This window comes from Xenopus laevis, chromosome 5S, assembly GCF_017654675.1.
Source record: "Xenopus laevis strain J_2021 chromosome 5S, Xenopus_laevis_v10.1, whole genome shotgun sequence".
In the NCBI taxonomy this organism is placed as follows: domain Eukaryota; kingdom Metazoa; phylum Chordata; class Amphibia; order Anura; family Pipidae; genus Xenopus; species Xenopus laevis.
In genome coordinates, this window is record NC_054380.1 from 42,218,912 (window position 1) to 42,244,265 (window position 25,354).

At 37.5% G+C, this 25,354-nt stretch overlaps 1 protein-coding gene across 1 annotated transcript in view; it reads left to right on the forward strand.

Moving 5' to 3' along the window:
• Positions 1-3,806: 3,806 nt before the first annotated feature.
• Positions 3,807-25,354, forward strand: part of thbs2.S (thrombospondin 2 S homeolog) — a 55,999-nt gene continuing 34,451 nt past the window's right edge. The window contains exons 1-4 of the mRNA XM_018265244.2: positions 3,807-4,116; positions 19,183-19,254; positions 22,891-23,447; positions 25,063-25,147. Of these exons, the coding sequence (XP_018120733.1) occupies positions 19,188-19,254; positions 22,891-23,447; positions 25,063-25,147 (709 nt within the window). The 5' untranslated portion in view covers positions 3,807-4,116; positions 19,183-19,187. The remainder of the gene's footprint in view (positions 4,117-19,182; positions 19,255-22,890; positions 23,448-25,062; positions 25,148-25,354) is intronic.

Here is a 25,354-nt window from a genome sequence, read left to right on the forward strand (position 1 = left end):
TCCCCTGCTGCTTACAACTTTCCTTAACTTGGCACTTGAAGGCCCTGTCAAATAAACTTTTTATTACAAAAACATCAAGCACTTTAAATTAATGTCTGAACCAATATATACCAGGAGTGATAGACATTTGAATATGACTCACCGGTAAAAAAAGGTTAGGCATCCCTGCTTTAATGAGATACTAACACAATTCCAGAGATATAAGGGGTCATTTATGACCACAAACAGTGTGTAAAGTGCAATTTCAGGCACAAGGTGACTGATGCAGCATTTTCCTCTTAATTCTAGTGTAATTGCAACTGCAAGGTGGCTCAATTGTGACTGATGTGTTAAAATGTGCACAATGGCTTGTGTGTTTAACGTTTGAACTGGAAACATCTTTGCATGTTATCATTTCTGGAGCTCAGCTTCAAAATGATGTCTGTATCCTATACTTGGGGTCAGACTGGGCCCTGACTAGGTGATGGCATGCTGGAAAACATAGACAGAAATGGTGGTAGTGGGCCCTTGAGGTGGCAGCCCTGGTGGACACAGGGCACCCCAGTCTGACACTACCTGTAGGTACAAGTTTAGGCACAAGTTACTGTGCAAGTAATACAAGCCACTGCTTGAACCCTGGACAAGCTGATGATAGCTCCAGAAATCCTCTGCATTAAAAGGTGCACTGTGTAGGTGGGATGGACCCAGAGGTGTAGAGCGCAACTATGCAGTGGTCCAAGGAGCACCTTTAGGCACATGTAATTAATGACCTTTTTTCACGCAACAACAGCACAACCCCAACTGCACTTGCGGGTTGTAAAGAACTCCTATAATGTATTTCCAAGACTGTATAAATCAGAATGACTAATTTTTCTTTCATTTCTCCTGTACAGATGTCTGCATTTACTCGCAGGATGCTCCTAACATCAACAATTGTGAAGTCTCTTTTTTGACGCCGGCGCCCGTTTTTTTGACGCCAGCGCCCGTTTTTTTTGCCGCGAATTTTCGCGGGCATTTCGCTAATTTATTCGCTGGCGGCGAATCGCGCACATTCGCCGCAAATTCACGCCTGGCGAATAAATTCGCCAATCTCTAGTGGCTAATGCTTGCGTCAATTCGCTAGCGTTACCGCCCGCAGGGACATTGCCAATTCACTAACGGGCGCAGGCAGCAATTCGCTAGCGAAAGAGACAAGCGCTTGCAATCATTCACACTCTATCACCAGGCGACAATTCACTCTGGCAAATGGACGTTACTCCACAAATTCACTAAAATGCAGATTTTACTGAACCTTACCTCTTTTGCCAGCTCAGACCAGGCAAAGTGCAATGGAGTGCATAGATCTTCCTCAATCTTCATATTCTGTGGAAAATGCATCAAAGTTTTCCTTATTTCAGAGTGATAGACTGAAAAAGTCCTTACATTTTTTTTTTTGGTAACTGGTTTACTTACCTCCGATGTTACGCCAGCGTTGACTTTGCCGCACTTCGCCAGGCAAAGTTTCGCCAGGGCGCAGCTAATTCACTAAAATCCGAAGTTGCTCTCAGTGAAGCGAAAAGTAGCAAAGTTACGCTAGCGATGCCTAATTTGCATACGGTGCCAAGTTAAAGTACAATGGACATATATGTAGCAGCAAATACATTACACTACACAAGCCTGGGAAAGCTTCATAAAATGAAATAGAGTTGTTATTGTGCCCTATACATGTGCCCACTGTATAGTTTAGGTGCCATATGTTAGGAAATGTACGAAAAAATTTACAATCTTTTTCAGCCTATCACCCTTAAAAAAAGTAAAAGACGCCAGCGTTTTTTGGGACTTAGAAAAAATTTCAGCTTTTTTTGAAGCAAGCCCTATCTACACTATTGCACTTCGCCTGGTCTGAGGTGGCGAAGGCAAGTCTGGCGCATGAGGTAACGTTCAGTAAAATGCGCAAATTAGTGTATTAGCGTAGTTACGTCCCTTCACCAAAGCGCAACTTCGCCTGGCGTAAGGGTGCAAAGTAGCGCTAGAGTAGGTCCACTTCGCTAGTGAATTTACGCCAGCACCGGTTAGTAAATCGACGAAGTAACGAAATGACATCACACTGGCGAATCTGCGCTAGCGTTAGCCGATTCGCGCTTTAGTGAATTTGCCCCTATAGCCTTTATTAAGGTTCCCTGGACATGTGTTTTAAAAAGTGTAATATGTAAGTATATGCACCAAAATTTTACATAAAGACGTCCATACAACTTTAAATTTCCCGCCCTATGCAAATTGACCTGATCCCTAGCGAAGTTTCGCTAAACAGAAATGAACACTAGCGCATCTTCACTATCAAATGCTTGCATTGTCAAAGAAAACCAGCGTTCGGCCCCACGACAAAACTCTACATTTTTGTAAATTAGTGTTGTCTGATCGAATTTTTGCCTGGCGAAGTGTTGTGCTGAGTGCGAAGTGGATGGTAGCGAATTTTCGCCGGTTAGTAGAACTGCCCCTATGGGGCAAATTCACGAAAGCGCTAACTCTAGCACAAATTCGCCAGCGGGACATAATTTTGTTACTTCGCTGATTAACTAATGGGCACTGGCGTAAATTCGCTAGCGAAGTGGACCTGCTCTAGTGCTACTTCGCACCCTTACGTCAGACGGGGTCTCCCCAGCACAGGGTTGACTAGGTAGGTACCCCCCTTCATGGCCCTAGTCAGCTGCCTCCCCCTTTGACCATAGGGGGTACTGGGGGCTGCCCTGGAGCCAAAAGAGAGACAAACCTCAAATAATACTGATACTAATAGAAGGGGGGAATAAATAAACAAATAAATAAGTAAATAAAACGTGAGAAAAATGTTTCTTTACTAGGGGACACTGGGGGTTCCCAGCATTGTGCCAGATCCAACAGCTCCTGTTCAACCCCATGGCCCTGGCCAGTGGCTGGGTGCAGTTCTTGCAGTGGATGGGGGGGGGGACACTAGATTAGACAGAACAGAAAGAAACCTGAAAGAAAACTGATACTACTGCTTCTTCTGTTAAAAAAAGAGAAGGGGGAAAAGTTAAAAAGAAAGAAAAAGCCATTCTTCACAATGGGGCACCGCAGGAGACCCTCACTGGCCCAAGGACCAAAAGAGAGAAGGAAACCTGAAATAATACTGAGACTACTACTCTTTGTACATAGGAAGAGAAGGGGGAGAAACGTAAAAAGAGAGCCCCCCCCCTGCTAGCCCCGTTTCACAGTTCCCCACTTTAACTACAGTGAGCGTGGCAGGGGTGGGGGACCCAGGAGCACCCTGGGCAGCTAATCCAGACTCTGGACCCCCCCACCTGAGGTATTTTGCAAGGGACCTTGGTGCTCTGAAAGCTTGCAATGTATTTTTATTGTTCGCCGATATAGGTATCACTTCTACAATATTTTTTGTACTTGTTTGTTTTTTTATTTGTTATTTTTGCTACTGGCTAACATGGTACCACAGTTTTTGTTTAATTTTATTAGAGGGAACAGAGATGCTGACACCTATGAAGCGTTAATTGTAAGTAAAGAGTTTCACGTTCATTTTTAAAAAGTGCAGACTACCAGTCCTTACTAATGAGATATTCGCATGCAAGCCTCTGTCGTTTCTCTAAACCACAACTTACTGACAGTCTACAGTCTGACCGCAGTAAGAAAGGACTTTACTAAAAGGAAAGGAATTCCCTGACAGTCCATCACTTTTGGTCACAAACACAAAGGGAACATGAGGAACTCGATTTCTTTCCTACTTGGTTTGGCCCCTCCTCAGCAGGCGAGGGGAGAATGTCTGACTCCCAGAAAGGGCGGACTTTGGCATCACCTTCTACCAGACTAGAGCACATTGTCAGGTCTGGGGAGGATTATGTCATCCCAGCTATGGAATGATGAGGTTTTTTTTTTTTAACTTCTTAAAGATGCTTCCTTATGGAACTGATTGACAGAATGGAGAGAAGAACAGAGTATATAAAGAGACTGAACTCCTGTTCCAAGCCACTCTAGACAAGGCTCCCCCTGAAATAACGTTTATCCTGTCAGGAAAAACTTTTGACTTTGAACTTTAATTCATGGTCACGTCTGTGCACTTTATTACGGATATTTGGCTTGGGCTATAAACAAGGCAGTCAAGTTTTACTCGGCTTTGCTTTTTTTTATCAGGTAAGATATATCATATATCATTTACACATCGTAGGTGACACTGAGCTGCTGTTCTATTTGAAAAATGCCTGGAATGAATTATGACAAATATACAAATGACCTCTGCACTACTCTATGCTTTATGCAGGCGCTGCTTGTATTTGTTGCTATTGTGTAAGTCAGCAAGATGAATGTTTGTGGTCCCCTGTGGCAGAAATGGAAGCTGCTGGGATGTACCAACTGCTGTGACATGGTACCTGTCACTGGTATCTGTAAATCATTGAGCACCACAGAGACAATGTTGGAATGACTAATGTATTATGTATTTATTCAGGTTCTTATTTATTTTTCTTGTATTTTTCTGCTGGATTTTCTGATGATAAAGATGTTTGGTTTGTTTTCTGTTCTACTGCTCTTGATAATTGCTGTGTTTAATTGTTCTTGCCTGCTGAGTAAATAAGCCATTTATTAGTGGAATATAACTTTTGCAATCTTTTCTAAAAGTTTTGTGTAAATGTATGAAATTCCATTTAGCTAATGATTCGTGGGAAAAAGAATTATATGTATTTTAAGTTCCACTTCACACACACGCCTGGAAACACACAGATTTGTGAAAAATCATTTCCAGGGGAGCATGATTGCTTCCAAATTGAAGAAGAATGACTAGCTGCTCACATGAGTTATTAAGCTGCTACATAGTTGGCCCTAAAGGGATGCAGGGGGAGCCAGTTTAGCGTAACTCTACTGCAGTGTGATAGCCATTGAGAGCAAGGCATTCACAATGTTCCACAGCACTAATTTAACCAATTGCTGGTAGAACAAATGCAAATTTAACCCTTTGCAAATGTACTTCAGATAGACTGATGTTTATTTCTACATAAAACTTATAGAATTATAAATTGCTAGTTATGACTTGGTGCTATCTGGAAGTGCTAGGTGTGTACAAATAAAATGCTTCTGATGCCAATTCTATTTTTTATTGCAGAGAAATATTGTTGTGTATGATCAAATACTTCTACAGTAAACTACAGTGGTTTAATGAATACAGTGATACCCCAATTTTATGTTTCCCAGGGGTCTGCATCAAAACGGTGTAAACTCTGGAAAAGCATTAAATCTGAGAAAGTAAAAAATGCACCTTGCCAGAATGGGGCTATGACAAAATGGCTTCAATTCCAGGAAAGCGTAGAATCTGGGCACTGTATTCACAATCTGCTGCATACAATAAGTTAGATAGAGGGATGTTAGCACTTAATATTGAAATGTTTTGTTTTCAATCCTATCCTTGCTGCTTAAAATGTACAGCGGTAACTGTACAGTGGAACTTCATGGGGACTTATATCCTTATACATCTTTACATATCCTTATACATATTCATTGGGGATGCATTATTCCTTCCTTATGTAATGCTGCAGCAGCTGTTACGTTTCTAGTTTTATGTAAAACATTAAATTATTTACACAACAGTATTAAAAGGCAATACAAGTCAACTTGTGATAAAGTTACTGGATTGCAAGAGAGCTGCAGTCCGACTTTCAGACCATCGTTACCATTGTCATTTGGTCCAGGATATATCCAGTGGTTTGAGAAGTGCATGTGAGTGAAGTTGAGAATGGGTTTACATTTTGAAGTTTGGAGAGACAATAGACCTCTGTACAATTTCAGAGATGGGGGGGGGGGAGTGCATTAGTCTCCAGACTAATGCACTACTCCAGTATATGTCTATGAAGGTTTTCATTCATCCAGGTCATGGTATAGCTAGTAGAAGTAAATCTTGAGCAACTGGACTTGCTGAGTAATCATTAAAAATGTTTCATTACTGATCTGAACAGCTTTATCAGTTGAACATCTGTGTCCGATTGTTTAGGTGCAACTGCACTGCGGTGTTTGACGCAGGACACAAGACATTACTGCCTGGTCAGTAGGTAGTTCCAGGGTTCACTCACCGATGTGCGTAAAAAGGCACAGCAGTGCTTAATTCGGAACGGAAGGCAGAAAAGACTGATTGAACTTAGCGCAACTATATGTAATTGGGATGCAAGTGAAAGATGAAAGTGGTTTTATATGCAACTTACTGCAGAGAAAAGAGAAAATTACCCACTGTGTCTGCATACATAAATAAGAACTATTAATGTGCAAAAAATGTATGTTGCCATATCTGTAACTTTAGAACCATATACAGTGCATTGCTACCTTTGCAATCAGGGACCATGGAGCTGGAATTTGTAGAATTATATTTCTGAAGTGATTGTGCTGGCAAGTACATTAGATAACTTCAGGAAAGGGTTGGGTGGCTTTTTACCAAGTAAGAAAATACAGGATTACTGAAACTAGCTTTTACCACAAGTAACATTCATACAGGGACTGGTTCAATTGCTATCTTGGTCAGGAAGGATTTGTATCTCCTTCCTAATTCCCTAACATCAACGAATGCCTCCAGGAGTGAACACATATGTACAGTATTGTATAGTTCTTTGTGCACATACTACTGATGTACTTTGTAGTTGGCCATGCACATCCCACTCATTTTGTACCATTTTCAGTATCTCCATGCTGTAAATATTTCATTCCTGATGCAGGATGTTGGTCAGTTCATGGTGCAAGTAGTAGAAGAGGCAGTGAAGAGGAACAAATGTCAGCTTATTTGACCAGAAAGTTGTCCATACTGTGTAGGTTTCAATTTATGGTATCTGTCGGTTTTGCTTATAAGCCAGTTGGTCAGATCCTTGACTAGATCGGCCCATGTATGGACACTTTAAACAATGCAGCATTTTCAAATCGTTTTTTTATAGCAGCCAAGTGAAGAAATCCAAATTCGTTATGGGATATCATAAGTACATTAATGCTTTAGGTCTGTGGCCCAGTCAAGTGTTCCTCCTCCTCCTCCAGTGTATGCCATAGGCAATGTGGTTCTCACTCATGAGTGGGAAGAGACTGCAGACAATGAAGAGCATTTTGATCAATGTGTTTCTTTGTGATGACTACAGTGGTCTGTAGTCACTGCATTTTGAATGATGCATCAATAAGCAGTAACATCTACCAGTTATTGCTGATCAATCGTTGTGTTCTTTTCTTGTATTATTTAGTCTTTGCATATAAACTTTAGGAAGGTGATTGCGTTGTATTGGCAGCTAATAATGCACAGATGTGCGCATATATATATATATATATATTTTCTATGCTTGTCCATCAGAGGGTTCATCCTTTGAATAAGTTTACTAGAAGTCATTTCAGAATTCTTTGCCCTGTTTAAAAGACTGAGATTGCTCCTTGGCGATTACTAATACTCTCATAACTTACAGTTGGAGCTATATCATTTACTATCTGCACTGAAGATAAAAATGTAAAATATAAATTGCTCATGAGTAAGGTTGGGTGCAAGGTGTTTGAGCTTCAGTTCCACTTACATAACAATTCTAGAAATGGAAATTCTGTGTTGCACTTTTCATAGCCGAATCATGCTGCTTGATAATGATTCCTTAGTGTATTATAGAGGGTGTGTTATTGCTTTATTCTGTGTGCTACTGTTGCAAAAAAAAAAAACCAGTAAATTGATTTGTCATTATTAGCAGCAGCCAGATCTAGTGGTAGGCAATGGAGGGTGCAGCCACTTTGGGAAAGGGAAGCAGCACAACTTAATTAACTTATTTATTTTCCAAATTTAAGCAATGCAACAATAATTCCATCCAATTTGCCTGTAGCTGGACACTAATTCAAGCCAGACAGCACAGCATCCCATTGTATTTGAGCAGCTTATCGTTAGACCCAGGAAGGGTGGGGTTTCACTGTCAATATAACTTGTTTAAAAAGGAATTTACATCTACAGATATGTACTGTCCTTAGCCAGTCTCTAGGGACCTTTAAGGTTACAGAACCCAATGACCCCAAAATATCTTGGTCAGCACTAATGTATCTAAAATTGTTGGAAAGGAGCAACTACATTTTACAGCATTTCGAGTTCAGTTGTCTCTGTGTTTAGGGCTACCAAGAGAGCCATATAAATACTTTCTCTATTATTTCTAGACCAAAAAAGGCAAAATTCTCAGGGTCATTCTTCTTTCATGTGTAGCCATTAGAGTTTCCCATAGAGCACCATTGTTCATGGAATGACTCACTGGTAGCCCCTCGGTGTTCAAATTGACAGATAATATTTGCATGCAGGAGCAATAGTAAATCTGTTTAATTGTTTCTGATTTATACAACTTATGTGGGGTCACATACTGTTCATGGTATGTCAGATTCTTAGAATAATACATATATAGCCGTAACCCCCAGTGATGACATTTTAAGACTTTGGAAAAACACAAATGGGGTCATTTAAGAAGATATAGAAGTGAAACAGCATGCCCCTCGTGTTTATAAGGGCATACTCTGCTCATGCAGAGAGCAATTTTATTGGGGGTCTGGCTGTGCTCTGTGCTACCAAGAAAACTCAGCAACTGACATGATCATAGTCTAGATTTAATTTTTTAAAGCTTTATGATGAGTGTTGCTTTGCAATAATGTTAAATTGTTGCTGATGCCTGCAGCAGTCAAACATAAGAATCAGGAGTGGTAGGTTGGAGTTAAGGCAAGTGCACAGTGGGTGATTTAAGTCTTGTGGAATGTGAATTTCTTGTGAATTTTAGTTATGATTCAGCATTCCTACAATAATGAAATTGCTAAAACTAGTTACTGACTGTGATCAATGTCTAGTTGGCAGACAAATTATATTCTGCACTTGATCCAGTCATGCTGGTCCTCTTTAAATCTGTAGGGGTAATGTATTAAGTGAATTTAAAGCCATCTGTTTGCTCTCATACATGCACTACTGTACAAATTGCATCCCAATATGCTTTTTCTAATAAGATACAACATTTACATCATATGGACGAGGGACTGTGCAGTAAGTTAATTGTCAGATGCAGTAATCATCTCTGGGTGCTTCTCTGCACATTTCTTGTTCCTTGCTCTCTGTCAAATTAAAAATGTAAACACGGTAGCGAGGAATGGGAGAAAGTAAATTTTTTCATTAATTTTTAGGGGCTTGACAACCCCTCTATTTGATTATCCTTTGTCTGGTCTTAGGTGGCGAAGGCAAGTCTGGCGATAGAGGTAACGTTCAGGAAAATCAAAAATCAAGTACTCAGTGGAGGTATATGATGGTTTCTTTATTGGATAATCTCACCACAGGTGTTTAGCCCCATCTAACCGGATATCTAATGGTGCCTCAAAGGAACTGAATTCCTACATGTTACAACCCCTATTTTGGCAGGTGTCACCCTGGTTATTAAACATACACACTGTCCATCCTTGTTGCAGAGAGATATGACAGACACTAGACTAACAATAATCAAAGCCCTCATTCCCAAAAATGGTCTCCGTACATTAGGATGAGGTCCTTTTCCACTGAAGCCTGCTGCATCAATCTGTTTAACAACACCCACACCCTCAGTATAGTGGAATCCATAGAAAAACACTATGGGATCACTTCCCATTTATAGAATAGGGAATACCCCTGAAACACATCCTACCCACAGGGCATATGCTATATTACAAAGGATTTCCCACAGTAGGAGAGGTTAACTCTTTACACCCCCCACATGTATATATACCTAAATAAATAGTAAGAAAAAAATCATGTTTAGTTGCATGACATGGCTGTCCAGTCCTTCTGGATCATATTTGTGCATTTCACAATGCTGTTATTTCTCTTACTTTGATAATAATGTTTGCACTGCTACTATATAAAATAGAATACTGAAAACTAAAAAGCACATCATTTATTAGCCTGACCAAGCAACATAATTGCTAATACACTATTTATGATCTTTAAGAATTTAAAATTCTTAAAAAACGTTCTAGCCAGTTACCTCCACTGCCCTTTAATTCTAACGATAAAGTTTAAGATTTAAGATCTGATGGTGGATCTGACTTGGCAGATGTTCAGAGCTAACTGGTTTCTTTTGTTACAATTTAACACGTGTACATGTGTTTATGTGCCAAGTTGTTGAATCAGAATGTAATCATTTTGGCAGAAGAAATTAGCTCATATTACTTATAACTCCCTTTGTTCAATTGTTTTTGTAATTATCAACAATAAATTTACATTCATAAAATTCAACCAAAAACAACTTGCTTTCTTTATGAGTATTAATGACCATGTGATTAACGATCTTCCAACTAAAACATTTCAAGTTTTCTTTATTTGCTTTTCTGAAATTAAATATGTATAAACTAAATGTTATGTGTATTTATAGATCCTTTATTTACTTATTTGGGTGTTTTTAAACCTTAGAATAATAACTTTGTGTTACATCAAATTCATATACTATTTTGGGAACTCTTGTGCCTTGTGATGTAAATATTCCTTAAATATAATATTCTAAGATTATGTAGGTGCTTTGTTAGGAAAAAGATGAAGTGTAATGCAAATGTAGTATGTCTTTGTTGCAAAGATCAAAGGGATTAAATGGTATGTATATGAATGCTGTAGGAACTTTTTACTGCTTTGATTTTTTATTCTGCATATTTGTTCTAGTGATTGCCAATTATGGACAGCCTTATGTATGGTTGGGGAAAATTTTGCTGAAAATTGCCTTCAGCTCAGAAGGAATGAATGTGTAACATAGTCCTTTGTATCTCAAGTTCTTTTCTAGTGAACTTTAAAGTGCTCTGATTGTATTTAGCCTACACACTGGTGCACATAACACCTGTTTCCCTCCTTTGGGCATTTGCAATGATGAAAGACTTCAAATAAAATTATATTCAGGGGAGTGGGGAAAGATTTACAAACCCTCTAATAAACTCATTTATTGAAAGAAACTGACATTTTAGTTCCCAACTGACTGAGGCTAAACCATAGCAGATGTCTACAAAACATAGACATTTATTTGCACCAAAATCCTTGGTGAATACAGTATCTTCATCAATCATATTACATAGTATAATACCTGACAGTATTTTTCATCTCTACACATTGACTTGGTCTTTAGAACTCTACTTACTGATCTGCAGCTCATTTAACTATCCTTGAGGGGTATATTTGTCAAAAAGTGAAGTTAGAGATGACCACAGTCAGTGAGAGTGAAATTTTTTTTAAAAGAGTGAATTTTCACTTTTCACCGATTGATAAAAATCCCATAGAAATGAATGTGGAGTGTGGAGGAATTTCACTCATTGAACTGTGGTGATCTCTAACTTCACTCTTTGATAAATATACCCCATGGACATTATGGGTATAATTGAATGTAGCTAGAGTTACAGTAGATAGAATTTGACCCTCTTGAGGTGCAGAATAATTGATGGTGACGATCTTATTACATATAATGTGAAAATATTGTCACCCAGATATTGGTCCAGATTCAATTTAGTGAGAAAAAGTTATCTCATGGTTTATCATGTGAAAACTCCTTTCTCCTAATTCAGCTCAAGTTTTTTTCCCATAGACTTCAATAGTGTTTTCACATGATACGTTTTTTTGAACTATTATTATGAACATGTATTTTTAAAAAGCCAACATGTTTTGCAGCGCTGTAAAATTAATGTGTGTATACAAAGAACATACATAATTACATATATAGAACATACAAAATGACATACATAGCAAACCAGTAACCAATACAAAAGCTAAAGAAGGCCTTTTGCAAAAGAGCTTAAAATGTCAAAGGGGAAGGGATTGAGGCACAAGGTGTGGAAGTGGGCAAGATCAGAAATAAACAAGGTGAGAGGTGTAGCATATGGTGTTGCGTTTGGTAGCTAAACAGAATGAGAGTTGACTTCTCTAAAAATTGTGTTTTAAGAGACCTTTAGAAAGCAGAAATGTTGGGAGAAAGTTCGACAGAGAGTGGGAAAGGATTCCAGAGGAGGGGTGCAGTCCTTGCAAAGTCTTGAATGTGAGCATGTGAGGAGGTAATGAGAGAAGAGTTGAGGAGCGTAGTAAGCAGTTGGGTAAGTATCGAAGTTCAAAATGTAGGGGCCCATTTACTTAGTTCGAGTGAAGGAATAGAATAAAAAAAACTTTGAATTTCAAATGTTTTTTTGGCTACTTCGACCATCGAATGGGCTACTTCGACCTTCGACTACGACTTGAACTTCAAATCGAACGATTCAAACTAAAAATCGTTTGACTATTCGACCATTTGATAGTAGAAGTACTGTCTCTTTAAAAAAAAAACTTCGACCCCCTAGTTCGCCACCTAAAACCTACCAAAGTCAATGTTAGCCTATGGGGAAGGTCCCCATAGGCTTTGCTATCTTTTTTGGGTCAAAGAAAAATCGTTCGATCGGTGGATTAAAATCCTTCGAATTTCGTTTGTTCGAACGAATTGCGGTAAATCCTTCGACTTTGATATTCGAAGTCGAAGGATTTAACTTTGACAGTCGAATAGCGAGGGTTAATTAACCCTTGATATTCAACCATAAGTAAATTTGCCCCGTAGGGTTGGGCAAAATTATGAACTGCTCTAAATTTCAGGGTTATTCATTTGAATTTTATTATGAAAGGTAGAGGAAGCCAGTGCAGTGTTTGGCAGAGTGGAATTGCAGAGCTGCAATAGTTGCTGAGGTGAGGTGTAAGGCTGGTGGCAGTATTCATTATGGATTAAAGAGGTGACAGTCTCTGGGAAGAAGGCCAATTAATAGAGAGTTACAGCAGTCTAGACGTGATGTGATGAGACAGTGAAAACAAATCTTGGATGTGTTCCTTAGGTGAAAGTGACATGATTTAATAAGTGACTGGATACGAAGAGTGAAGGACAGGGCAACATGTTGTGCCCAACTATAAGGGCACCAATTGTGTATGTATTATTTAGTGGCACACTGTTGCATGAAAATAAAGCCAACAACAGAGTAGGTGTCTCAAGGCAGGGTATGGACATATATATTCATGATCCTCAGCTTTTTTAAGGCAATGCATTCACAAGTTATGACAACAAATTTAAAGCAACCCAAAACATTTCTATGCATCCAGAGTCACAGTTCTCTTAAACATAAAACATTACAATTATTTGCTAACTCGGGGCTGCTGAAAACCGATAAGGACCATCTGCTTCATGATATTTTTGGTCAAATTTGTTGAAATGTAATTGTTTTTATTTTACTGCTTTGATACTTTTATTTCAACACAGACAGAAACCAGCAAAGTTCATCAAATTAGCAAACAATGGCAATTTTGACAATTCATCAGGGCCCATAATGTATCCCTTAGACCCCTACTGAAAAAATAAAGGTTATTGGAAGACACATTTTGTATTGGCATTTTTTGCATTATGTTCTTATCATAAATCATCTCTATCCTCTCTCTCTCCCCATTTGTTAGCCCAAGAAAACATTAACTGATATGGTTATTACCCACAGTTATTTTAAGCCTAAACTATTTCAAGAGCACATTTACAAAAATAATACACATTACCTCTTTCTTGGGTGTTTTATCATATTTTCTAGATCTTTCTGCATCACTTATTTGTAGTCAAGTAATTCTCTTTGGGACTATTATACTGAGCAATAACATTCATGCTTCTGGTTTTGCAATTTTGAAACAACAGATTCTTTCACTTCTCACTAGCAAAGAACGGAACCAGTATATGTTGATTTCCCATCATTTCAAAAATACTTTCATCTTTTACAAAAACAATAGTAATCAATCTTGAAATAGCTGAATTAAATGGCCTGTGTGAGCTCTTGCTGCTCCCACATTTCCTGCAGTTGGGAAATCTGCAAATAAGCTGTGTTCCCCTGAAAACTTTGCTCATTCGACAGAAAGGGCAGCATTACCAATGGAGGTAATAGGTTTGCTGAAAAAAGTTTGAAGTGGTATTTAAAAAAGAGGGTCAAAATTTAATAGAAAATTTGTAGTTGCTGGGGTTGGGCAGATGGATACTACATGTCTTTGAGTGTAGAGGTGTAGTAAGCTAAGTTTCCTTACTTTTTTAAGGTTTTCAAAATGTCTGTATTTTGTGGAGGAATTCATTCAGCTGACAGTAGTAGCAAAAGACAGGTGTAAACATTCAAGCAGGACTGTGCCTGTGTTTTATTCACACAGCATAACCAAACAAAATCAAATGAACATTAATTTATCTGATTCATCAGTGAAGCAAACAACTGAGAGTCCTACTAACAGGGAAGTATTTTCAACCATTCTTTATGCAAAAATCAATCCAACAAAATTAATATTACAATCCATGGGCCGAGAAGGATCATTGGACTGGGAGGGGAGATACGTTTTTTGTGCCATGCTGCATGCACGGCATCAGCAAACCTTTTCCTGTGTCCTGCCTGCCTGCCTGAATAAAAATTCTAGGGGGCTGTTTACTCCACCCCTACTCTACTCCAACACCTATGTTACTATCCCACCAACAGTCTTTATTGTTATTTCCAACTATCCAAGCAGCTACAACTGCACATTCCACTCCCAGGTCAGACTGAGTTACTGCCAGGCCGCACTCCATTTAATTACTGGAGAGGGCTAATCTGTCCAAACAACTGAATAGGCTCTTATTTTAATTTACCTCTACACTACCTCATAGAACATTCTGGGAGGGGTATATCTCCCCATGATTATTCTTCTAATCCTTATGCCACAGTATGTTTAAGTTAAGTTTTCTTTCCTATTGATTAAATCAATTGCATTGGTTGGCCACTGGTAGCAAGGCAAACTATTTACTAGCCTGAAATAAAAAAAAAATTGTAAAGTGTTGTAACACTAAGCTGGTATTTTCTGGCATTGTTTTTCTTTGTTCTAGGTTTTTACCTACTTGCCAACTAAAAACTTGATGAGTAGAAAAATCCCATATGAAATGCCAGTAAACACAAGTGAAAAACATGACATTATTATACCGAAACCTGAATAGTAGATAATAAATCTGCCCCTAACTGTGCTATATGTGCTTAAAATTTAGGTTACTTTATTTTAAAAGTCTAATATTCTAGGTGTCTTAATTTGTAGAGATGTTATTGTAGAAAAAGCTACAATGAAAGAGATTCAGCTTGTCTGCTTATGGTTGTGCAATCAAAATGTTAAGAATTTTCTAGCCTTAAAACAAAGATACCTACAGTTACTGATAAAGTTATTTAGAACCCGAGGCATTGTTTTGCTATTTGAGTTTTGTGTTTCATGAAATTCTTGTTCTAGTTTAATCTTGCCATTTTAAAAATAGCTTAAGAATTTGCAGCATATTTTTAGTTTTATATATTTTGCATATTCAGCACCAGTGAACTGCTGAACTAAGCATGCATTATAGATCCTTTGGTAGACCAAATATCAACAGCAGATAATGAGTCACTTAAACTAATTTAGGAAACAAGGCATTCTTCAATCTGCCTTGTTTTCTCCTTTGTTCTTTTCTCCCTTAAGTCACTGAGAACTGGCCTCTATATAATTCTACAAATGCATAGTGAATAATGTGCCTTTATTGTAGTTGTTACAATAGGAATGTGCTTAGAAGAGCGTAAGCGCATTCCTATAGAGCCATTGGAACATTGGGAAAAGAGTAGACTGTCTGCGAAGGCCAGCACTATACCTGAAGGCCATAAGAAATTTAAATGTTGGTAAATACCCACCTAAAAAATCACACTGGTTGGATAAAAAGTAATCTTAACAACTTTAAAGGTGAAGGAGAAGGAGTATCCCCCTTTATAGAGTGTGTGACCACCCAGAAACAAATACTACACTATGTTAGTCAATTGTCCCTTTTGTCTATCCTCAAGCAGTTTTGAGCGCTGGTCCATTGATATTTATATTACTTGATCGTTACATCTGAAGGAGAACAGACACTGGGCACCGGCAGAGGAAGTGGACCACAGGACCCTAGATCATTTTTTTTATATTTATTTCTGTTAGCAAAAGTTTGCTATGAAATGCTAACCCTAGCAAAACTTTGCCCGTGTTCGGCTGCTGAGACACAACTTTGCATTTTAGTGAATTAGTGTAGTGGTATCGAATTTGATCCTTGCAAAGTGAATTTGCCCCATTAAATACTTGCTGGCTTTGTGTAAATCTGGCTATTAAGCTATTTCTGACCAGGCTCCATTCTCACTTGTTCTTGTGTGGCCATTAACATAACAACTTTAATTCAACCTTTGAGGAGATTCATGGATCATTAATTCTTTCTGTTAGATCAGTGCATTTATGTCCATGTCATGTATGTAGCCATACAGATTCCACCCATCTGTGTGTATATTCAGCACCTTTGTTTTTTCCTGAGACACTTTGTCAGAACATGCTTCCTCTGTTCATATGTAGAGCTTAACTCTTGGTTTTAACTTCTTTCCATGATTGGGAATTGTATACATAAAGGATGATTCATAATTGATTTTCCCATGAGAAAATTAGAGCCAATAGGCCGCTGCAGTATTTCACACATCTCTTGCAGTTACAGGCCTCATGTTTACAGCTATTTCCAGACCATGGGTCATAACAAGAAAATGTGTTAAAACTAACACCTTACACCTGCTAGTAAAAATAATCCGTATATTGAAAAATGCTTGAATAGAACTGTATTTAAATGCCTATTAAATGCATTTTGTTAGCATAATCAAAAGAAAAATGTTTAATTTGATTTGTTTTTATATAATTTTTGTATTGAAGAGAAACTTAAGTAATACACTGCATTGCAATAATATCAATACCACTCTTCATTGTGTTCCTTTTCCTATTGTTCTGAGTAAAACCCAGAATAGTTATCAAAGCATGTTTATAAAGAATTCTTGTTCAGCCAACTGCAAGTAAAACAATAAAAGCAAAGATTGGACAGATATCTAGACTCATTGGTTTCTGCCCAGTTGCTAATTTTCTGAGTAAGCTTTTATTTCTTTAACAGAGATTTAATTGTTTAGTCCATTTGTAGATACCACTGACATGTCCTCCCCCTGTAAAGAGGGAACTTACAAAAACATTAAATAGATCATTTTGTTTAGCCAAATAGAGGAAGAACTATTAATAACTACTCTATTAATATACAGAATGGCCAATATAGGTACATTCATCCTCATATATTGTGTAAAGACATATTAAAACCCTTTTTGAATGTTTAAGAATAAATAATAAAAAGCAAGCATTTTTATTTGACAAGACTGGTTTCAAATGTGTTCATTATAATTACTTAATATAATATTTTCCTCCGAAGCATATACTATGTGTTCAGAGGTATATTAATATTTATCTCACTATAACTGTAAGGGGTATATTTATTAAAACTAAATTTCTCATTATTATAAAAATTTGACCTAACTCCCAACCATGATTTGGCTTAACCCAAACACCTTGAATTTTTCAAGTATTTAAACGGAAACCAGTGTCAGACAGCCTAAAACCCTCAAAGATGAAGGCAAAAAACATCTTCCAATTATAAAAAGGACATTTGCCATTGACTTTGACATGACTTTGACAGGTTTTAGCTGAAGTATTTTGTATTTGAATTTTAGCAGCTTTGGAGCATAATAAATCTTCAAGTTTTGTTTTTCCTTTTAAAATTCGAGTTTTTCCTCTAATAATTTAAGTTTTTCCCTTTAAAAAAAACTCTTAATATATAGACCCCTATGCTTTTTAAATAGAGAGTCAATCTTCAGTTTTGTTTAATGAAATCACATCTATTTTATATTTTTCCATTTTTTGAAAATTTTAAAACAAATGACCATCCAAATGGAACAACACTTAACTGAAAACAGTTAAAGCTTTGACTCATTAATATAGTCACTTTTGGAGTGATCATAGTAGAACAAAATCTGGGTATTCAATTAAAGCAGCCCAATTTCAACTAAAAGGAATCATACAAACCAATAATTAATTTTAAAGCCAGTGGCTTTATTCCAGGGCCAAATATTTGGATCAATTATTATTTGGATCAACCTATTTTGGGTCAACACTTGGGTGGGCAGATTTGTCAAAGATCTACTCAACTAGTGGTCTGGCCAAATGATGAATATTTTTGGTGTGGCCGGTTAAATTAAAGAGTAGTAAACAAATCAAAACTACAGATCTCAACAATGTCTGAAAATGCAACTTATCAACCACGCCTGTTTTGCTTAGCAGAAAGAGGAATAAAATGTCTGTTTTCTTCAGCTCCCATTCACTCAGCAAAGAAATAACAGCACATAAAATGCACCCTACGTATTTTGCATAATTAAGCACATCAAGTTTGCTTTTTAGGATGGGAGAAATGCCAGTTTTTCTCAATGAAATTTGGTTAGGCCTTATTGTGAATAGACTAAATTACAAAACCTATTCAGTGTTATTTTTGCAATTTAAGGACTGTGGATACAAGGGAAAAACATTGGAATTTTACCAGCATCTTGGGTTTATTAGTAATTGTTCCATTTTACTATGATATGGTTTCAGAACTGGGGCATCTACAATTGGAGGCACTATTATTTTTCTTCCAGGTCCTATTAATTGTCACTCTACAGAAGGAAAGAATGGCTGGTGATGTGCAATGGACTGGCATGTCACTAGCATTCAATAGCTTTTCAAGTGTAGAACTGTATCTGGAGGCTGAACCATAATTTTTTTTCCATTTTATGTGCAGATTGTAATACAGGTATATGTGCTATTATCCAGAAACCCATTGCAGTAAAGTGGAGTTCTTATTTTAACTATACAACAGTGCCTTGATTGTAACTAAGGTAGAATCCATGTTGGTGGCAAACCAAAGTTTAAATGTTTCTTAATGGACTTAAGGTGTGGTGATGCCAGTTCCCAAGCATTCTGCATCTCATACCATAAAGATTACTTAGATTAAGTCAATAAAAAGTTAGATCTATGGGACAGGACCCTCCTTCTTTTTGTCTCTTTAAGACTTAGCTCTTCTTTAATGTAACTGTACTTACAGGCCTCTCCTCTGTCGGGTCAGTTTTGCTCTGGTAAGGTGCAATACACTTAAACTCAGTACATAGATCTAATACTTTCAGTAACTGGTGGATTTTGTCAAATGATCTTGGCCCTAAAAAAGTGCAGTTTTTCCTACTGTGTTTTATTAGCTTTGTTTGTAAAGCAAAGAATAAATCTAAAATTTTATTCTTGAAACTTTTTTGTGTTTATTTTAATTGGCTTTTTTAATGGCAGACACTGGAACATTACTTATAATTTCCTTCTATACTGTTTTTCTCTTCTAGGAGTTATGCTACGGAGAAAATTGTTGTTCCTACTCATCTTGATATCATTCAGTGTTTTTATCTCTGGTCAAGGTAATCATCTCACTTTCCTTCTATTCATACAGTTTTTAATTCCTCATCTTATTTTCATGGCATTATTTAACTACCAGCAATGCACTCAAGTAAAACTATCACAGATTTAAAGCAAAAGCAAAAAACTAAGATTGTCACAATGGTGGTAGTTACAAATTCAGAGTATATTGTAATACATATGCAGGATATAACATAGCAGTATAAGACTCTTGTGTTATTTGATTTGTGTATGATCTCATTGTTAGTGATTTTGGAAATTTTACCAGGTTTTGCTGTGAAAAAGACACCAATAGGCTCCAATGGGTGAAAAAAAATGTTGCATGTCATTTTGGTGCTCTTAGATTTCAATGCATTTGGCAACATTTTCGCAGATTCGCAAATTTTCAGCAAAGCGAAATGGGTCAGATTTGCCCTCCACTATTTATTATATGTTAAAGAGATTGTTCACCTTCCAACACTTTTTTCAGTTCAGTTGGTTTCATTTAGGACACCAGGAAACTTTTTTCACTTGCTTTTTATTTTATACTTGTGACTTGTTTTTCTAATACTGAAGTTTAGTTTAATTTTTCACCTTGTTATGTCTTTCTAAAGCAGCTCTGGGTTATTCCCTCCCAGGTCACTGACTCTGCAAACTTTTGATAAATTAATACACTACATTTCTTATCTTTGGCCCAGCTGAGCAGAATCCATTAGTTTCACTAAAAGCAGCTGGTATAATTGATACAATTAGAAGTGTGGACCAGTCACAATGCTGCCATAATTCTCATAGTACCAACTCAATGTACTGAACACACCATATCACTCCAAAGTGGCCATGCTACTGTAATTCAGTAGTGATTCAAATACATATAAACAACCCAAGAGGAATCCTACTAGCAGCTACAAGAAAAGATTTATAGTCCGCTTGCAAAACTCAACTTTATCAAGTTGTCGCCTGAAAAACTGAAAAACTATTTATTGGATTATCAATCGAAAACCAGCAAAACGGGTTTTGTCCTTTAAAACTCTACCAGAGAAACTCAACCTTTAATAAATAGACCTCCATAACTCTATTGACAAAAAAAAAATTAAGTTCACAATGGAAGATCTTAAAGAATACAAACTTGCATTTTTGGACTGTAGAATATTCATCAAAGAATGGGAAACCTGAACACTACACTTATACTGATTAGTATTTGCTGTTTGTTCCCACCACACTCTACACCATTGTCTGAAAATGATGACAACCAATGCAGAGCCATTTTATCAGAGGACAAAAATACAAACATCTCAAATAAGCTTTGAACACTTTCCTTTATTGCTGACTACAAAGTCAAAACTCTCTCCCACTCTGCTCATAAGATGCTCTGCTTCTTGTTTCTTTGGCCTACATGATGGCCTTACATTGTGCTTGTCATGGCTAAGCTGCCTTATTGATCACCATTGATATATATTGATCACCATTTTGATCTGGGGGAGTGGGTGGGGTTATCTCAGGTTGCTGATGGCTTGGAGGGTTTAGATGTATTTTGGGGATTTATGTATACTGTTATCTCACTGAGCCAGTGGGAAATGCCAATGGCTTATTGGAGGGGGCAGGGCCAGCAATCTGCTTAAAGAGATACTGACTCAGATACTAATCAGAAAATAACCTTTTTTTATTATATATCATAACATGATCCCCATGTTCCTGTATGAAGGTGCTGCCATATTTGTGCAGCAGTAGTCCGTTAGCATTAGAAACTTTAACTGACAGGTTAAGAAGGGACAGTCAGGTTTAGGAACTTCAAATAACAATTACTTACAAAAGCAGAACTATCAGCGAAAAACATCACGACCTATTGGTAACTTTTAATGTTTAGTGTCAGTATCACTTTAATGCTTTGAAACTGAAAGTATAGGCTGAGGGGGTCTGGCTGGATGCGATTGCAAATATGTTTTATTTGCCTCAGGGAGTCTATTGACTAAAAATAGTCCCCTTTAAAAATTAGCCATGTAATTACATGGAACGCTTGTGTTCACATTTATTGTTGCACAGACATACAAAAAATACAAACATCTAGGGGCAAATTCACTAAAGTCCGAAGCGCCTAATGCTAGCGCAAATTCACCAGCGTAACGTAATTTCGTTACTTCGCCGATTTACTGATGGGTGCTTGGGTAAATTCGCTAGCGAAGTGGACCTACTCTAGCGCTACTTCGCACCCTTATGCCAGATGAAGTTGCGCTATGGCGAAGGGACGTAACTACACTAATTCACTAACTTGCCCATTTTACTGAACGTTACCTCTTGCGCCAGACTTGCCTTCACCACCTCAGACCAGGGGAGTGCAATAGAGTAGATAGGGATTGCTTCAAAAAAAGTTGAAATTTTTTCTATGTCCCAAAAAACGCTGGCATCTTTTCCTTTTTAAGGGTGATAGGCTGAGAAAGATTGTACATTTTTTTGGGGGTATCCTCCTTCCCCCTTACATTTCCTAACATATGGCACCTAAACTATACAGTGGGCACATGTGTAGGGCAATATAACACCTCTATTTTATTTTATAAAGCTTTCCCAGGCTTTTGTAGTGTAATGTATTTGCTGCTACATATACGTCCATTGTACTTTAACTTGGTGCCGTATGCAAATTAGGCATCGCTAGCATAACTTTGCTTTTTCTTGACAAATTAACGCTAGCGCAACTTCGCTACCGTTCGCCTCCCTGAGTGCAACTTCGGATTTTAGTGAATTAGCGGCACACTGGCGAAACTTTGCCTGGCGAAGTGCGGCGAAGACATTCCGAGCTGCCCCAAGTCATGTGACTTGTGCCTGCTTTCTGGCAGGCTGCTGTTTTTCCTTCTCAATGTAACTGAAGAAGTCTCAGTGGGACATGGGTTTTTACTATTGAGTGTTCTACCAGGAAGCTGTTATCTTGTGTTAGGGAGCTGTTATCTGGTTACCTTCACATTGTTCTTTTGTTTGGCTGTTGGGGGGGGGGGGTGATATCACTCCAACTTGCAGTACAGCAGTAAAGAGTGATTGAAGTTTATCAGAGCACAAGTCACATGACTTGGGGCAGCTGGGAAATTGACAATATGTCTAGCCCCATGTCAGATTTCAAAATTGAATATAAAAAAATATGTTTGCTCTTTTGAGGAATGGATTTCAGTGCAGAATTCTGCAGGAGCAACACTATTAACTGATTCATTTTGAAAAAAAAATTTCCCATGACAGTATCCCTTTAAAATGACTTGTAAAGACAGGAATGTTTTGTTGTGTCAATTTTTGTTTATTATGAAGTAGGCATATACAGCTTGGAGATTAACATGTTTAAAATGTTGCTATAAAAAGTGAATGGCAATTTCCCACCTAGATACAGTAAATCTAGGTGGAAGTAGCATACAATCTCTTTGTTGAAGTTCAGAGCAGTTCAAGACTTGGAACTTGGTGGAAGTTCCTGCAGCTAAAATATTATAACCCAGAGGCCTACCAAACATAGGCCAAATTATACATTTCTCTAAAATATTACACTACATTTAGCTTTGTTCTACCACTTATTCAGTCACTGTACAGTATAGGCATATTATTTGCCTCATAGGAGATATTTGGCTATCAAACTGTTATGTTAAGTCAATAAAATATCATGAATCTTTCCCAATGTTGTGTGTTTTCAGATGAAGAGAAAGAGGATGAAACAAATTTTGATCTATTTGAAATCAGTAACATAAATAAAAGGACAATTGGAGCTAAAATATTTCGTGGACATGAATCCAGCTCTCCAGCATTCCGATTCCTTCGGTTTGATCACATCCCTCCTGTCAATAGTGAGAAGATGAAGCAGATAACAGAGCTGATTCAACAGAATGAAGGCTTTATTCTTACAGCCACGATAAGACAAGACAAGCGCAACAGAGGGACTTTAATTGCAATTGAAGGTCCTGGTATCTCCAACAGACTTTTTGAGCTTGTTTCAAATGGACGAGCCAATACTTTGGATCTAATTTATTGGGTTGATGGATCTCAGAATGTTATATCCTTAGAGGATGTTGACCTGGCAGACTCTCACTGGAAAAATATTACAGTTCACTTGTTGGGTGAAAACTTCAACCTTTATGTTGGCTGTGATCTGATAGACAGCTTTCAGTTAGAGGAAACATTTTATGAGCATCTAAGGGCTGATAACATCAAGATGTTTTTAGCTAAGGGTTCAATACGTGAAAACCATTTCCGGGTAAGTAATCATATCATTATTAAAAGTATATTGAATAAACTACCTTCTATTGCAGATTATAAGACTTATTTGGAAAATTGCTGTGATCTTATGTGGCTTAACATATTTGGCATAACTTTTGAAGTCAATGTGCATTATCTTGTTACTAGCAATTGGGACAAAGTAAAGTAAAGTTAAGTAAGTATTAGAGTTTGTAGCTTTCAAAACATAATGCAAATAGGAATTAAAGAGGTGTTTTAGTTTTCAAAAACTGTCCACATGCTGTCCTGAGATTTTGTATATTATTGAATATAGTCAACAAAATCACTCCAATCAGCAAGCAATCTCCAATCTCCAAGCAGCACTGCTTCAAACATGCATGCCCTATTCTCTTCCTTGCTCATTTGAAAGATATTAATTGTATTGCCACCAAATATAATCAGTGCTATGTTAATGAGTAGGAAGAAACTATGCATGCACGGTAGGGGAAGCTCACAATGCTCTTACTCTTCATGAATGTATCAGAGGACACTACTTGACCTGGAATCAGATAAGCTCTGTCTTTTAAAGGAACAGTAACACCAAAAAATGAATGTGTTTTGAAATAATGAAAATATAATTTAGTTTTGCACCGCACTGGTAAAACTGCTGTGTTTGCTTCAGAAACTCCACTATAGTTTATATACACAAGCTGCTGTGTATCCATGTGGACAGCCATTCAAAGAAAAAGGAGAAAAGGCACAGGTTACACCGCATATAATAGATACACCTTGTAGTATATCATGCTATTTTACATAGCTTATCAGTTACCTACTTTTTGTCTTGTGCTTGAATGGCTGTGTCTATACAGCAGCTTGTTTATAAAAACTATAATAGTCTGAAGCAAACTCCCGAGTTTTACCAGAGCAGGGCAACACTACATTATTGATTCATTACTTTAAAACACTTTCATTTTGGATGTTACTGTTTCTTTAAAGAGGACATTTAGCATAAATCAAAAAATCTCTCCCTGCATTTCGCCTCAAAAATGATGCCCATAGACTTCAATGGGTGAAAAACATTTTCGCTCGTCCAAAAATAATTGATGTGCTGCATTGCGTGCCAAAAAAATTGACGCCCATAGACTTTAATGCATCTTGTCGAATTGCCGCTACTTTGCAAATTTTTGGAGAAGAGAATTGAGTCAGATTTGCCCATCACTAGTCCTTAGGTTTAGCAGCAGTTTTAACTCTTTGCAGCCTAATCAATTGTGCGTTTTCAAACAACCTTGAAATGTAGAATGTACCACACTGGCACTCTGTAATTGCAGTGCCAGTGACATGGATTACCTGATCTGTGGCAGGTAAGGAGTTGAACCTATCTGAAATGAAAGTCAAAAAACTTTACTGACAGGTATGTACTGAGCTACAACAAGTTTATGGCCAAACACCAGACTGCTAAAGTATCTTTAATAATTACTTTTAATGCAAATATTACATGTATTTTTCAAAAGCAGAAACCTAGACACATACCTATCTAGTGGGTGTGTAGGTCACGGCCTCAGACACATACTTGTACTATTTTGTGCAACCTGACAGATGTCAGAATGTTAATAGCATGTTTTCATTCTTAATCTCTTTTAAATTAACTTTTGCAGGGACTGCTTCAAGATGTGCGTCTTATTTTTGACATTTCAGTTGAGGATATTTTGAGGAAGAAAGGCTGTCAGCTAAGCCACACAGGTACAGAAACCATATGTGCATACCAAACAGTTGTTCCTTTCATTGTCCCATACCAATAGTTGACCTGAACAATGTGTAATGCTCCATGAATACTGTTTATTACAAACGTTTTCAATTTAATGTTTAATTACTTCTTAGCCAGGGAGAACAAGAGTCCTTACCATACAGAGTGGATCAAGCAGTCATCCTCTCTGACTATGCAAACTC